The 15,802-nt window shown below is 36.4% G+C and overlaps 1 protein-coding gene across 1 annotated transcript in view; it reads left to right on the top strand.

Annotated features, from left to right (window-relative positions):
- Positions 1–15,802, top strand: part of NWD2 (NACHT and WD repeat domain containing 2) — a 172,899-nt gene that overhangs the window by 90,338 nt on the left and 66,759 nt on the right. The window contains exon 3 of the mRNA XM_014859336.3: positions 6,309–6,425. Within this exon, the coding sequence (XP_014714822.2) occupies positions 6,309–6,425 (117 nt within the window). The remainder of the gene's footprint in view (positions 1–6,308; positions 6,426–15,802) is intronic.

The following is a 15,802-nucleotide window of genomic DNA, read 5'->3' as shown; positions in this document are numbered from 1 at the left end:
GAGTAGGGGATGTAAGACCTGTAGAAAATCACAGTACAAACTAGATGTGCAACATATCATTGAGATATAATTCAATTCACAAACCATAAAATTCGCCCACTTAAAGTATACAAGTCAATGTTTTTTAGTATATTCACAGTTGTGTAAGCATTACCAAAATCAGTTTTAGAACATTTTCATCACCCCACAAAGGAATCCTGTGCCCGTTAGCTATCACTCTCTAAATGCCCTATTCCCCACTCTTCCAGCCCTAGGTAACCACAAATATACTTTTTGTCTCTATAGATTTGGCTGTTCTAGACATTTCATATAAATGGAATCATATGACAAGTGGTCTTTTGTGACAGTCTACTTTCACGTAGGATGATGTTTTCAAGCCTCATCCATATTGTAGCATGTGTCAGTATTTCATTACTTTTTATTGCCAAATAGTATTCCATTATATAGATATACCACATTTTATTTATCCATTGACCACTTGATAGACATTTGGATTGTTTCTACTTTTTGGCTATTATGAATGATGCCTATATGAACATTGATCTACAAGTTTTTGTGTGGACATATGTTTTCATTTTTCTTGGGCATATACCTAGAAGAATTGCTGAATCCCATAGTAATTCTATGTTTAACCACTTGAGAAACTGCCAGACTGTTTTCCAAAGTGGATACACCATTTTATATTCCCACCAGCAATGTATGAGGTTTCCAATTGCTCTGCATCCTTATCAACACTTGTTGTTATCAGTCTTTTTGATTATAGCCATCCTAGTGGATGAGAAGTGTTATCTCATTGCTGTTTTGATTTGCCTTCCCCATCACGACTAATGATATTGAGCATCTTTTCATATGTTTATTGGCAGTCTGTGAAGAAATAGCCACTCAGATCTTTTGTCCATTTTTAATTGGGTTATTTATCTTCTTACTGAGTTGTATGAGTTCCTTATATATTCTAGACACAAGTCCATTATCAAATATGATTTGCAAATATTGTCTTCCATTCTGAGGGTGCTCTTTCCACTTTCTTGATAGTGTCTTTTGAAACACAAAATTTTTTAATTTTGAGGAAGTTCTATTTCTCTGTTATTTCTTTGGTTATGTGTACTTTGCTTTCACATCTAAGAAAACATTGTCAAATCTAAGGTCACAAAGATTTACCCCTACATTTTCTATAAAACTAGAGTTTTATGGTTTTAACTCTTAAATTTATGTCTGTGATCTACTTTTGAGTTAATTTTTGTATATGGTGTGAGGTAGGGGTCAAACTTCATTCTTTTGCATGGATATTCAGTTGTCCCAATACCATTTGTTGAAAAGATTCTTCATTCCTCATTGAATTGTTTTGGCACCCATGTTGAAATCAGTTGACCTTAGTGTGAGGATTTATTTCTAGATTCTCAGTTTTATTCCATGGAATATCCTATGCCAGTACCACAATATCTTAATTATTGTAGCTTTGTAGTAAGTTTGAAATCTAGAAGTACGAGTCCTCCAGCTTTGTTCTTTTACAAGATTGTTTGGCTATTCTGGGTCTCTTGAATTTCCATGTGAGTTTTAGGATCAGCTTAGCAATTTCTGTAAATAAGCCAGCTGGTAGTTTTATAGTGATTGCATTGAATCTGTAGATTAATTTGTGGAGTACTGCCATCTTCACAATATTAAGTCTCCCAATACATTTACATGGGATGTCTTCCAATTTATTCATATCTTTTCTAACTTCTTTCAATGGTGTTTTGTAATTTTCAGAGTATAAATTTTGCATTTCTTTTGTTAAATTTATCCCTAAGTTTTTTATTCTCCTTGATGTTCTTTTAAATGAAATTGTTTCCTTGATTTCATCTTGGATTGTTCATTGCTGGTGTATAGAAGTACAATTGACTTTTGCACATTGATCTTGTATCCTACAACCTTATTTAACTCATTAGATCCAAAAGTTTTTTAGTGGTTTCCTTAGGATTTTCAATATGCAAGATCATATCATCTATGAATAAAGATAGATCTACTTCTTCCTTTCCTATCTGTATGCATTTTCTTTCTTTTTCTTACCTAATTGTCCTGGCTGAACCTCCAGTACAGTGTTGAATAGAAGAGGTAATAGTGGATTTCCTTTTCTTATTCCTAATTTTAGGGGGAAAGCTTTCAGTCTTTCTTCATTAAACTGTATGCTGTTTGATGTAGTTTTTTTCATACATGTCCTTCATTCAGGTTGAGGAAGTTAGTTTCTATTCCTAATTTATTGAGTGTTGTTATCATGAAGGGGTTTTGGATTTTGTCAAATGTCTTTTCTGTCTGTTGAGATTGATCATAGGATTTTTGTTCTTTATTCTGTTGATATGTAGTGTATTACATTAGTTGATTTTCTGATGCCAAACCAACCTTGCCTTCCTGGGATAAATTCCACCTAGTTGTGTTGCATAATCCTTTTATATGCTGCTGGATTAGGTTTTCTACTATTTTCTTGAGGCTGTTTGTTTTATAAGAGATATTGCTCTGTAGTCTCCTTGTGATATTTTTGTCTGGCTTTGGTACCAGTGTCATATTGGTCTCATGGAATAAATTGGGAAGCGTTCTCTCCTCTTCTAATTTTAGGAAGATGGTGAAGAAGTGGTATTAATTCTTCGTTAAATGTTTGGTAGATTTCACCAGTGAGTGCACCCATCTGTACCTAGACTTTTCTTTTTGTGCATTTTTTTAATCAGCATTTTATTTCTTGTTGAAAATGTCTTCACATTTTCTATTTTGTCTTGAGTCAATTTATATAACTTGTCTCTACGAAATTGTCCATTTCATCTAAGTAATCTGATTAATTTGCATATGGTTGTATATAGTATTCTCTAATAAGCCTTTTTATTTCTATAAAGTCAGTAGTAATGGCCTTTCTTTCTCCCCTGACTTTAGTAATTCGAGTTTCTCCTTTTTCTTGTCAATCCAGCTAAAGTTTTGTCCATTTTGTTGATGTCATCAAAGATCCATCTTTTGGTTTAATTGATTTTCTCTATTGTTTTTCTATTCTCTGTTTTGTTAATTTCCATTGTAATGTATTATGTCCTTATGCATACTTTATCTTGCTCTTTTTCTGTTGTCTTAAGGTAGAAAGTTATATTATTGATTTAAGATCTTTCTTCCTTTTTAATAGAAGTGTTTATAGCTATAAATTTCTCTCTAAGTACTACTTTAACTCACCCCATAAGTTTTTTCATTCATCTCAAAGTATTTTTTAATTTCCCATGTGATTTCTTCTTTGACTCATTGCTTATTTTTGAGTATGTTAATTTCCATGTAATTGTGAATTTCTCAAATTTCTTTCTGTTATTGACTTCTAATGTCATTGCCTTGTGTTCAGAGAATGTACATTATAGGATTTAAATCTGTTCAAGTTTATTGGGGCTTGTTTTATAATCTAATATGTGTTCTATCTTGGAGAATGTTCTACAAGTACTTGAGAAGAATGACTATTCTGTTGTCGTTGGGTAGATTGCTCTACAGATATGCTCGATCTGGTTGGTTTGTAGTATTGTTCTAGTCTTTTAGTTTCTTATTGATCTTCTTTCTAGTCGTTCTTCTGATTATCAAATATGAGATATTCCATTCTCCATTTATTATAGTTGAATTGTCTATTTCTCCCTTCATTTCTGTCAGTTTGTGCTTCATGTATTTTAAGGCTCTGTTGTTAGTGGCATATGCCTTTATAATTGTTATATCCTCCTGATGGATTGACCCTTTTATCATTATAAAATGTCCCTCTTTCTCTCTGTAGTCACATTTTATATTTTAAAATTTCTTTTGTTTGCTATTAATATAGCCACACAAGCTTTCTTGTGGTTGTTATTTGCATGATATCTTTTCCCAGCCTTTTACTTTCAACTTATTTGAATCTAAAGTGTGTCTCCTATAGACTGCATATAGTTGGATCTTGTTTTTATCCAGTCTGACAGTCTCTGCCTTTGATTAGACTGTTTAATCCATTCACATTTAATGGTAGTATTGATAGAGTTGGATTGACATCTGCCATTTTACTTTTTTTCTATATGTCTCATGTCTTTTGTGTTTCTCTACTTCTCTTTTACTTCTTTGCTTTGTATTAAGTGAATATTTTCTAGTGTAACATTTTAATTCTTTTAATGATTTTAACTATATTTGAGTTATTTTATTTGTAGTTATTTTAATATATATACATCTTATCAGAATCTACTTACAATTTATACTAACTTAATTCCAGTGAGCTATAGAAAGATTACTCCTATATACCTCTGTTCCCTTTTCCCCTTTTCTGTCCTACTTTTATTATATATGTTACAAATTCAATGACATATTATAATTATTCCTTTATATAGTTTTATGTTGTTTAAAAACGATGAGAGAAGAAAAGCAGGTATATATTTATACCTTTTGTTATATTGACCTTCATATTTACCATTTCTGTTTCTATTCATTTGTTTTTTAAATCAGACATTTCCTCAGATATATCCAAATAGTGTCAGCCAGAAGGATGGAGACCAGGCTTTGTGTATGGTTGTTAGTTTGTGCATGGCACAACTAAGAGTTATCACTCACATTGCATTTTATTCGTGCTTTTACTTTGACAGTGTATTGGCAGATGGCTGAAAATGTCTTGTCCTAATGATTTCAGTATATGAAGCTCAGTAATTTACAGTTCTGTCCAACTAAGCTTTCTGTGATGGTGAAGTATCCGTGCTTTCCACCATAGAAGTCAGTAGCCACATATAGCTATTGAGCACTTAAAGAACTGAATTTTTCATTTTAATTAATTTTTATTTAATTTTAAATAGCCACAGCTAAAGGTTTTCATATTGGACAGTGAAATTATAATCTCTGATGTCCCCAACCTTAATATTGTGATCAAACCTTGTAAGGTAGATTAAAGGGAAGAAACTCAAACTCAGTGCTGAAAGGGGCTGGCCTGGTGATGTAGCGGTTAAGTTCACGTGCTCTGCTTTGGCGGCCCAGGGTTCACCGGTTTGGATCCCAGGGGTGGACCTACACACCACTTGTCAAGCCATGCTGTGGCAGGCGTCCCACATATAAAATAGAGGAAGATGGGCACAGATGTTAGCTGAGGACCAATCTTCCTCAGCAAAAAGAGGAGGATTGGCGACAGATGTTAGCTCAGGGCTAATCTTCCTCAAAAAAAAGAAAATCAGTGCCGATACTTTCATATATTATAAAATTCCTGGGTTGGGCCGTGGGAATATTGTTTAAAGAAGCTGTTATATCTCTATCAGCCATCTAAAAACTCAAATGCAGATAGACAAAGATCTGGTACAAACACTCCCGTTTGGGGCCATGACCGAGAGATGGGAAATACACAGGGTCTCTGGAATCTGCTTGGGGCACAATGGAGGACCCATGCTTTCTGCCTCCATCTCACTGCATGCCATGCAAAGAGCCAGTAAGGAGGAGAGGTTCTTTTTTCTGCTTGTGGGAAACAAGGAAGGGAAAAGAAGAAATCTTCAAAGCTACAAATGGAAACATTTACCTTATGTAGATAGTAGTTGAGTAAAGGGAATGAATCCCATACTGCTCTCCATAGCAAATTTTTCAAAGAGTGTACTTGTGAAAGTTTTTACAGACTTTCAGAATCTTCTCTCATAGTCTTTGAAGTAAGGAGACAGAGGAGCGTATTATCCTCACTTCTCAGTGAGGCATGCCTTTCATTGTTTCCCAATACATGTTTTTCAGAGATATATTGATGAAAACCAACTGCCTCCAAATAAAACAGACATAAACAGAATGCCTGTCCACATGAGATAAAGCATGATAATGACAGGGTGTTTTTAGTTTCTTTTCCTTTCTTTTTTTTTTTCAAGAAATGTCGATATTTAACTTCAGGTCAGTATATGTTAATGCCCATTGTGGTTTTCCCTTCTCTTATTAAGACATACAATAACGTTATACACTGTTATTTAATTGTCTCAAATAATGTGGTAACCATATCCCAGCTGCTTTCAAACATGGTTTTGAAATCCTGTTACCATTTCAATATAATGAAAGCCCACACTGCAAAGTCTCTGACATTTAACATTTCATTATCTGTGGGCTCATGTCAACAGTATAATCAGGAATAAAAGAAGAAATTACAATATTCATCCTCAACTCATCACGGGATAAAAAAAAAAAATCTCCTTAAATGGATCTTAAATATCATTTTCCCTCTGTAAGGGAAAATGTGCTGCAAAGAGAAAAGTTAAAAGTCACATTCGCTCAACATTGTGCATAAGAATAAAGCCCACAGGTAAATTAAATTTGCCCACAGGTGAATTAATGCTGCCTCATCCATTGGTTCGCAGGTCATAGATCTGTACTGGGGAGTTGACGAAGATGAATGGGACAGCCCAGAGCTCCAGAAGACCCGCATGAAGCTGCTGGAGGATTGTTTGAAAACTTCTGCAGGTCCATGTTTTGTTGTGGGTATAAAAAAACTAATGCTTTATATTCAATTGTAGATGAATGTGAGAATTCTTGCTGATTTGTTATTCTTGAGGGGCTTTTAAAATGGAAGAAAAAATACTTGCTTTTCTGTATTTAAAAATTTTGAACTGTCTCCTTGCCTTCAGTGTGTGAGAACAAAACCCTCAGCCTTCCATAAGCATCACTGCAAATTAACGGTGAATAATTTGAAATGGTAATCGAAGAGCTGGCTTGGGTTTGACAGCTATTTCCACAACACCTTGTGATCAACGATAAGGATTTCTGTGTCGGTGCTCAATAATTATTACCTAATATTTTTAATATTGTATAATGTATTCCATCATAGTGTCTCTATTTCTTGACATTAGAATTTCTGGCATTTTTTTTAAACATAGTGGCTGAAACATTGTTAAAGTAAACCAAATATACTATGTCAAATCTGCCAATAGAAAATGATGCCCTGTGAAAAAATTTGTTTTTGCAGTGATTTTCAGCTAGATGCTCATTATAAGCTACAAATTAAGAGATTTTTCAAGTGGACCATTCTTATTGGTTCGTCGTCATTTTCTGAAGGATACCCACTCCTCTGTGTAAACACAGTGGTAATAAGTGGGTCACACTAGGGCAGGTGATTGTGCAAAATCACGCCTTAACTTAGCATAAGAAAGAAGCTTATCTTGAATCCAAACAGATTCTACCAATTGATAAGAAAGTTTCCCCTTTCAACACAGGATATTCTGTGGCTGACAATCAGTGTTAAAATTACTAGTAAGTGCTATGAAGAAAATATCATACAATCAAAAGCTAGGTTCAGTATATCAACAAAAGAGTTTTTAATGTTTATTCGCATATCCATCTATATTCAGCTACACATGCTATTAGGAAGACAGAGATGATATCAGAAATCTGACCAGTTGATAGTAAAGTTCTTTCCAAGGATAATAAGGTGCGTTAAAGCTCTATAATATTTTTAGTATCAGTATATGGATAACTATTTATTTATTCACCAACTACTTACTGAATGCTGCTCTGTGCCAGGGGCTGCTCTTAGTGCTGGGGGTGGTGTGGTAGGTTGACCCACATGAAATGGTCATGTCATGGGCCAGTTTCTTATGATTTGACCTTAGAATTGAACTTTCTGTCCTCATGGAGCTTGCATTCTCCTGTGGGGGTAAACAGAGAGGGCAAGCAAAAAACAAAGAAATAAGTAAAATAAACAAGTCAGATGGCCATAAGTGCTATGGAGAAAAATACAGAAAGGAAGGAAGAGAGAGAGCACCAGTGAGGGGAGAGATTTGTTATTTTCAGTAGAGTAGTTGGAGAAGGCCTCACTTGTCAATAAGGTGATTTTGGAGGGCAGACAGGAAGTGGGGCAGGAAAGAACAAAGTGGAAATTGTAGGGGGGCAGAATCTGCTACCCCAAAATGTGTCTCTTTGGTTTGATTATTTTTAAGAACAAAAGACTCAGGAAGAAACTTTGGCCTTCCCCTCAATTGCCTAAAAGGATTTAAGATAGCTCTTTCCTGGAACAGGAACCTAGCTAGGCCCATTTGATCCAAGTCCTCTCTAGTTATCATTGTCTTTGCAAGGCATTGCAAACTTTTGTTTACTAAACATTTGCTTTCCCATCTCCATGTGACTTGCGTTTCTCCCCTTTGAAGTCCCAAACCACTACCCCCAATATCCTCCCTTGTCTTTAGCTGAAGATGGTGTTTAAGGTGGTGGCTTTGGCCATTTTGGTGAGTTACTCAGGTTTCCTGGGTTTCTCCCATGTATACACATGATTAAACCTCGTTGATTTTCTCCTGTTATTCTGATTCATGTCAATTCAATTCTTAGACCAGCCAGAAGGACCTAGAGGAGTGAAGAAAATTTCTTACTCCCCTACAATATTCCAGATCAGGGTATTCCAGGGAATGGAGCTGGGAACATAGTAGGCATGTTCAAGGAACGGGAAGCAGGCCAGTGTGCCTGGAGCAGTATGAGCAAGAGGGGAGGGAATGGGAGTAGAAGCCATATCATGGGGCTTTATCATCTTGAAGTTGGTTATAACAATTTTACTCTTACTTTGAATGATATGAGAAGCCACAGGGTGTTTTGAGAGGACTGAAGCGATCTGACTATTTTAAGGCCTGCCATGGCTGCTGGGTGTAGGACAGATAGCAGAGTAGGAGAAACCATTAGAAAGCTAATGCAATAAGCCAAAAGAGAAAAATACATAGTTTAGAGGGGTTGAAGAGTAGACATCTAAAAACAGCATCCTGTGGTCAGAACAGAATATAAAAAGTCCTGAAAGTCATGTTAGATTTCTGAAGAACTAGTAGTCAAAGAGGATTTAAGGCTATTTCCATGGGTCTTCAGAGGATAGAACTAGGACCAGTGGATGGAAATCACAAGGAGACGGATTCCAGCTCCAGGTGAAGAAGTTGGAGGATAGAACTTTCTTTCAGGTTTGGGGGTCACGGATCCCTGGGTTCTGACATCTCATAGCTCTGTGACCTTGGAGGAGTTTCTGTACTATTCTAAGCCTTAGTTTCCTCATCTGTAAAATGGAGATGATGATAATAGTTATCTACCTCCTGGGGTCATTCTGAGGATGAAATGAAATTAGAGGGCACTTTAATAGTGTCTCACATACAGTGACCCACAATACGTGTTAGTTGTTATTTGTTGTTGAAATCATTATTATCTCTCAGGGTTGTCTAAAGATGAAATCTGGCTCAAATTATAATGAGTGCACCACCAACAAAGTTGTCATCGAAGTAGAAAATACAAGCCACTGTGGCAGGGGTGCTGTAAAAGAGACTCAAACATTGGAAGACAAGTTAGACCTGATTCCGTCATGCTGAGAAAGCCACATTTGGGAGGCAGAAAGTGCTATGGGGGTGCCCTGGGGAATCTCCGTTGCTGTGATCTCCATAGCTCTATCCTGATCCAGCCTCAGAAATTCAGGAATTAGAGAGACATTCTTCCCCTTTTATCACCCTGTTGAGTATCATATCCAAACTAACTAAAATTGGTCATGGCCATTAATTCCAACAATTTGCTAGTAAGGGAATGAATAATTTAAAGACTTTGCAAGTTTGTGCAGGTTCTGAGAGTAAAGGTTAACTGGTAGAACAACAGTAACAATTTTACGGATTGGTAAACAAATCCTTTATCCCTCCTTTTGCTTCCTGTTACATATTATAACTCAGGGCAACCAGGATGAAACCCTGTGGGTAGAGTAGGATTATTCACCCCAGTGATCCTGAATCACACAAGGCTTATCTCACTGCTTATAGGAAAAAGTACGTCTCCCGTGGCCTTTCCTCTTGTAACTATGGTAACAGTTGGCGTCTGTGTGTCACTTTTGAGCTCCAATTTCCTTGCCCAGTGCTCCCTTGTGATATTTCTAGAAGTTGGAATGATCCCTGTGGTCTGCAAGGCATGGCATATTACTTCCCCTAATACTAAAGTCTTTGGCAATAAAATTTGCCATTGCTGAATGAAAAAATGTTTTTATATCTTCACACACTTCACAGATATTAGCCCTTATGTTAGATACAAATAAATTCAGGAACAAACAAAGATTTCATGTTAAGTACCCAGGTAATTGAGGCCCAAAGGGAACTTGGACTCAAATGTCATAACTGCTTGGCTCTTTTTTACTTCCTTTCCTAACACTTGTCCTTTGGGATGTGGCCTGAGGTCCTAGAGACATGCAGACTGTGCCTGCTAATCCTAGACAGCTGTTTGTGCACATGCTTTTGGCACAAGGAGAATAGGGCAATAGAGAAAGGTGCCTGGACATGTGTCCAATTCTACTCTCAGAGGATTAACTTGAGAGGCAAGTCATCCTGAGAATACGTCATCTCTACTGAGGAAGAACAGCATTTGTAGACGTCTTGAAGGAAGGCACAGACAGTGGGGATAACCCGGAATTTTTATTTTACAACCTGAGTTAGAGCCCTGGTTGTGACAGATCAGGTCACTAACCTTGCCATGCTTTAGTTATCACAGCCATAAAATGGGGAAGTAATCGCAGTAAGCTAAATGTTGAATAAATATCAAAGGTTTGTTGTGGGAACCAAATGTGATGATGTAGGTGAGAGTTCCTGGTAAACTATAAAGGACTATACAACCATTATTAGTTCTTATTGAATTGTGATGTTGGTTATTTTCAAATGAAAATAAAATGTTCTTATTCATCCTGGACATTTATGTGGTATTGGAAAATTTTCCCTTTGAAAATGTTGATAGTCCAAATGTAGAAAGTATTAAAACTTGATTCAGACAGTCAAATATTGAAGTCAAATATTAAAGAGTTTTTGAGCTCATTCTTAACAAACATCATAAAATGTAGAGAGTTTATATTAATTTGCTAGATATGAATTTACTGGAATTTACTTAATTAGACCTTGCATGGGCTTCCAAGGAAGGATTTTGATCAGGACAGCAGCTAACAGGGAGACAGCTCACAGCTGAGTCCAAAGTTACTGTCTGCTTCTCCTTTTAAGTGCAGAGAATTGCCTCAGCCCTCACAAAGTGTGGAAATTTCCTCACCAACTTAGTCCATAAAAAATCCTTTTGAAGGTTGCCTTTTGGAGAGAGCAAAGTCCATGTAAATGCTAATTATCTCATCCCCATCCCTCTTCATGATATATGTTTTTGGAGAGAGTGGGTTTTCTTCTTGTCATCCCTCCACACTTGGAGTACCCCAAAAGAATTGCTTGTGGAGTTTGAGCACTGACCCTGGACCTTGAGTGAAGTCCTGCCTCTTGTCAGAAGTTGATAAAAGGGAGTGCTCTGCTGGCTTGAAGAACTGGGGTTTGAAAAACTTAGTTATAGCATTGGAGGAGCTGCCCCCAGTGTGTGGGACTCTGGGGGACGCAGATAGTATCTCACTATGTTCCCCCAATCCACAGTGTGGATGATATGGAGATTCACTGAGGGAGAGGCATTGGCAGGCTACCCTAGGAGAGCCAAGCCACACACCCAATAAGGGGAGTGCCAGTTACCACTGATGGAGATAAGTAAGAGGAGATTCCATGACTTCACATTCAGAGGGGTGTTCCCCATTTCTTAGAGTCAGGACAAAGAGAATGCTGCCTGCAGTATGCTTTATCAGTTCCCAGAAGTCTCAGGAAGCCAAACCCCATATAGCATCTCATTGGGGCTACCAGATTGCACAGACGTGACCAGGCATAATTTGTCAGTATTGGATAGAGAAGCAGCCGAGACCAAAAGAGTGGGACTACTGCCATCATTCTTATCTAAGTGTAAGCAGATGCGTAAGCACATTCCCCACCACCCCAACATACATGCTCACTGCCATCAGTGACACCAATAGTGTGGGACAGAGAACAGAGCTGTCCATGAGTTTGCCTACCACAGGTAGTTCTTGGCAGCTGCACTAAAACCAGTATGCACAAAGTGGGAAGAAGGAAGCTCAGAGATACACATTTTGGACTGGGCTAGATTTTAATCCAGAAATATGAAAACTTAAGGGACTGGCCTGAGAAATCTATCATTATTCAGCAAGTTTCAAGTTTTTCCACTAGGTAGAAGAGTAAAGACAAGATAAAGTTCATAGTTTTTACCGGTAAAAACTAAACCTTTCCATATTTGTACATCACTGAGTGACACTACTGAATCAGCATATAGATCCCGTCTGTATCACCTCTGTCACCACTCTCCTTCAGAGTTAAATTATGCCTACTTGACAGTTCAGGCTCAGTTTCTTTAAATAATTTTCAGTTAAAGAAAACCGTACAGTGAGAGTGCTTAAATCACTGAATTTGAAGAACTAGGTGTTTTTATAACAGTTTAGCTTTGGAAAATATTTCATTTTATCCACATTCCAATATGTGATTATTTACACTTTTTAGGTACACTAAATAAAATACACACGTGAAAAACAAATGCTTAATTTTGCTTTGTACTTTAATGAAATGTACAGGCTTTTGTACGATTTAATAAGTACAGGTTTACTAATCAAAATGTACTAAAATGGGAAAATAGTTATTGATTTGAATTAGAAAATCATCTGAATTTAACAATCTAGATTTTTAAAAAATTTATAACTAATCTAAAATCTCAGATTTTCCAGATATATTTTGCTTGTGTAATCAAGAAAAACAGACTTCTTTACATATAAAGTTAAGCTTGTCCAGTTGAAATCAACTACTCATCATAGTTCTAAAATAGCTTCCAGTTAGGTTGCCATAATAAATTACTTGATTATCACCAAAGGAATGTTAGAATGGGCAAACGTTGAAAAATATTATTGAGAAGAAAGCTAGTTATCTTACTGGTAGAAGCCAAGAGAGAGCCATTTAGTTAACTGTTGTTAGTATAGAAAGTGTTTCCACAATAAATTTTTGTTAACACATAAGCTATTTCCATAGTTTAAGCCACCACTTCACAGTTCATGTAACACAGCATATTTTTGTGTGGTAAAAAGAATTATGGAGAAAATAAAGTGAACTGGAGAGCAATCAACCTCTTTATAACTTCATTGGTAAGAAAAATGTTCACCTTAAAACAATAGCAGAATGACTTCTGCTTCTGAATAGAATTGCAATAACTTAAATTATAAATGTCTTTTTTGGGTTTTTTTATGATGAGGAAGATTTGCCTTGAGCTAACATCCATTGCCAATCTTCCTCTCTTTTGCTTGAGGAAGATTAACCTTGAGCTAACATTTGTGCCAGTCTTTCTCTATTTTGTATGTGGGATGCCTCCACAGCATGGCTGGTGAGTAGATCTAGGTCCATGCCCAGGATCTGAACTCGCAAACCCAGGCCACTGAAGTGGAGCATGTGGAACTTTAACCACTTGGCCATGAGGCTGGCCCCTAAACATCTTATTTTTAAACAGATAGTAGAGCTGTGGAGACAAACATCATTAGACAAACTTGATTTCCAGAGAGGAGAGTCCTTTCTTGGTGAGCTGGCTTTACAGATAGAGGATCCCCAAGAACATCAGCAGTCTTCTCCACGAGACATTTGCTGAGCATCAGGCAATGTGGGATGATAGAAAGCTGGGATGGAAAAGCAACGTAAAGACTCCCACAATCTCTTGGTGTTTACAAGACAAATTCCACTAGAACCTAATATGAATATTCAGCAAATCTTGCCATTGAAACATTGTAATTCAAAATAAACTGAATCCAACTAAAACTACAATCTAATTGCACCCATTTCAAATATTGAAGGGATTGACATGATTAGCTTCTTAACCTATCACTTTAATGTAGGAAAAGGAGCCCCTAAATAAGAGCTCTTTTAAATTAAAATGCCCAAAATACAATGAAAATTACAAGACATGCAAAGAATCAAGAAAATATGATTAATAAGAGAAAAAGTAGACAATAGAAATCAACCTCCCAGATGACTGAGATAATACACTTGGCTGTCAAAAACTGTTAAATAACTATTATAAATATGTTAATGAAAACAGAGGGAAGCAGAGGTGAAAGGAATGAGAAGTTGGATAATTTCAACACAGAAATGGAATCTATAAAAAAATATAAAAATCAAATGGATATTTTAGAACTAAAAGATACAGTATCTAAAATTAAAAACTCATTGGATGGGCTTAAGAGTAGACTGAACACACTATAAGACTAGATTAGTAAACTCAGAGAAATCAATAGAAAATATCTAAATTGAAGTACAGATTTAAAGAAAATAGGAAAAACAATAAAAAGAGACATGTGAGGCACAAACAGCCTCACATAAGTGTAACTGAAGACCCAGAAAAAGAGAGAAAGAGGATGGGAAAGAAGTAACAAGTGAGAATTTTCCAACACTGTTTAAATACATAAACTCACACAAATTCAAGCAGCTCAGTAAACTCCAAGCCAGAAAATTGCACCTGAGCACATTACAGTAAACTGCTGAAAACCAAAAATGAAAAGGAAAAAACTTAAAAATCCATCAGAGGGAAAAAGAAAATCATTACCTTCAGAAAAACAACAAAGAGAGACTATCAGTTGACTTTTTGTTTTTTCTGGGAAAGATTCGCCCTGAGCTAACATCAGTTGCCAATCTTCCTCTTTTTTTTCCCCCTCCCCAAGGCCCCCCAGTATGTAGTTGTATATTCTCATTTTAAGTCCTTCTAGTTCTTCTGTGTGAGCCACTGCCACAGAATGGTCACTGACAGACAAGTGGTGTGGTTCCACAACCAGGAACCAAACCTGGGGCACTGAACTCCAACCACTAGTCCATCAGGGCTGGCTTTCAATTGAGTGGTTTTTTTTTTCTTTGAGGAAGAGTAGCCCTGAGCTAACATGTGCTGCCAATCCTCCTCTTTTTTCTGAGGAAGACTGGCCCTGAGCTAACATCCACGCCCATCTTCCTCTACTTTATATGTGGGTTGCCTACCACAGCATGACTTGCCAAGCGGTGCCATGTCAACACCCAGGATCTGACCCAGTGAACCCTGGGCCGCCGAAGCAGAACATGCAAACTTAACTGCTGTGCCACCAGGCTGGCCCCTCAATGACTTTTTAATAGAGAAGTTCTGAAAGTCAAAAGACAATGGAATGACATCTTTAAAAAGCTAAAAGAAAAAAATGGCCAAGCTAGATTGCTATACCTAGTGAAAGTATCCTGTAAAAGTGAAGATGAAATAAGGATGTTTTCAGACAAAAACAGAAAGAGCTTGTCATCAGCTAACCCACATTTAAAGAAAAACTAAAAGATGTTTTTCCACCGTAGGAAAAATGACCACTGATAGAAGCTATGATAAGAAGGAATTAAAAGCACTGGAAAGGGTAATATGAAAGAATATTAACTGTGTTAAGCAACAGTAATATTACTTTGTAGTGATTATAACATAAAGGAAGTAAGATATAAGATCAAAATAGCTCAAAGAGTAAAGGGGACAAATATAGTTAACCTCTTTTAAAGGTAGTCTTGCATTATTTGAGAAGTGATAAAAGTACAAATTTAAGCTAAATTGTAATGTCAGGATGAATATTATAATATCTCTCTATATAGGAAAACCACTAAAGAGGAATTCAAAAGGTTGTAAATAAAAATCTCATGGAAGAGATAGAATAATAAAAATAATGCCTCTAAAAGAAGACTGTAAAAGAAGAATAAAGAATGGATGGAACAAATAGATGATAGCCTTAAACCCAACTATTTTGTTAAATGTAAATAGACTAAACACTTCAATTAAAATACAGATTCAACTATATACTGTACACTAACCAAAAGAAACATATCAATATCATGCAGTAGGCTTTAAGTTAAGAAGATAAGGGGACATTTCATAATGATAAGTTCAATTCAGTGGAAGGATGTAATACTCCTACATTTATAAACACCTAATAACATGGCTTCAAAATACATAAAGCAGAACTTAACTAAAAGAGAAATAG

Source organism: Equus asinus, chromosome 3 (assembly GCF_041296235.1).
Source record: "Equus asinus isolate D_3611 breed Donkey chromosome 3, EquAss-T2T_v2, whole genome shotgun sequence".
In the NCBI taxonomy this organism is placed as follows: Eukaryota; Metazoa; Chordata; class Mammalia; order Perissodactyla; family Equidae; genus Equus; species Equus asinus.
The sequence above is the reverse complement of the archived record's forward strand: the minus strand, read 5'-3'. Positions and strand labels throughout refer to the sequence as shown.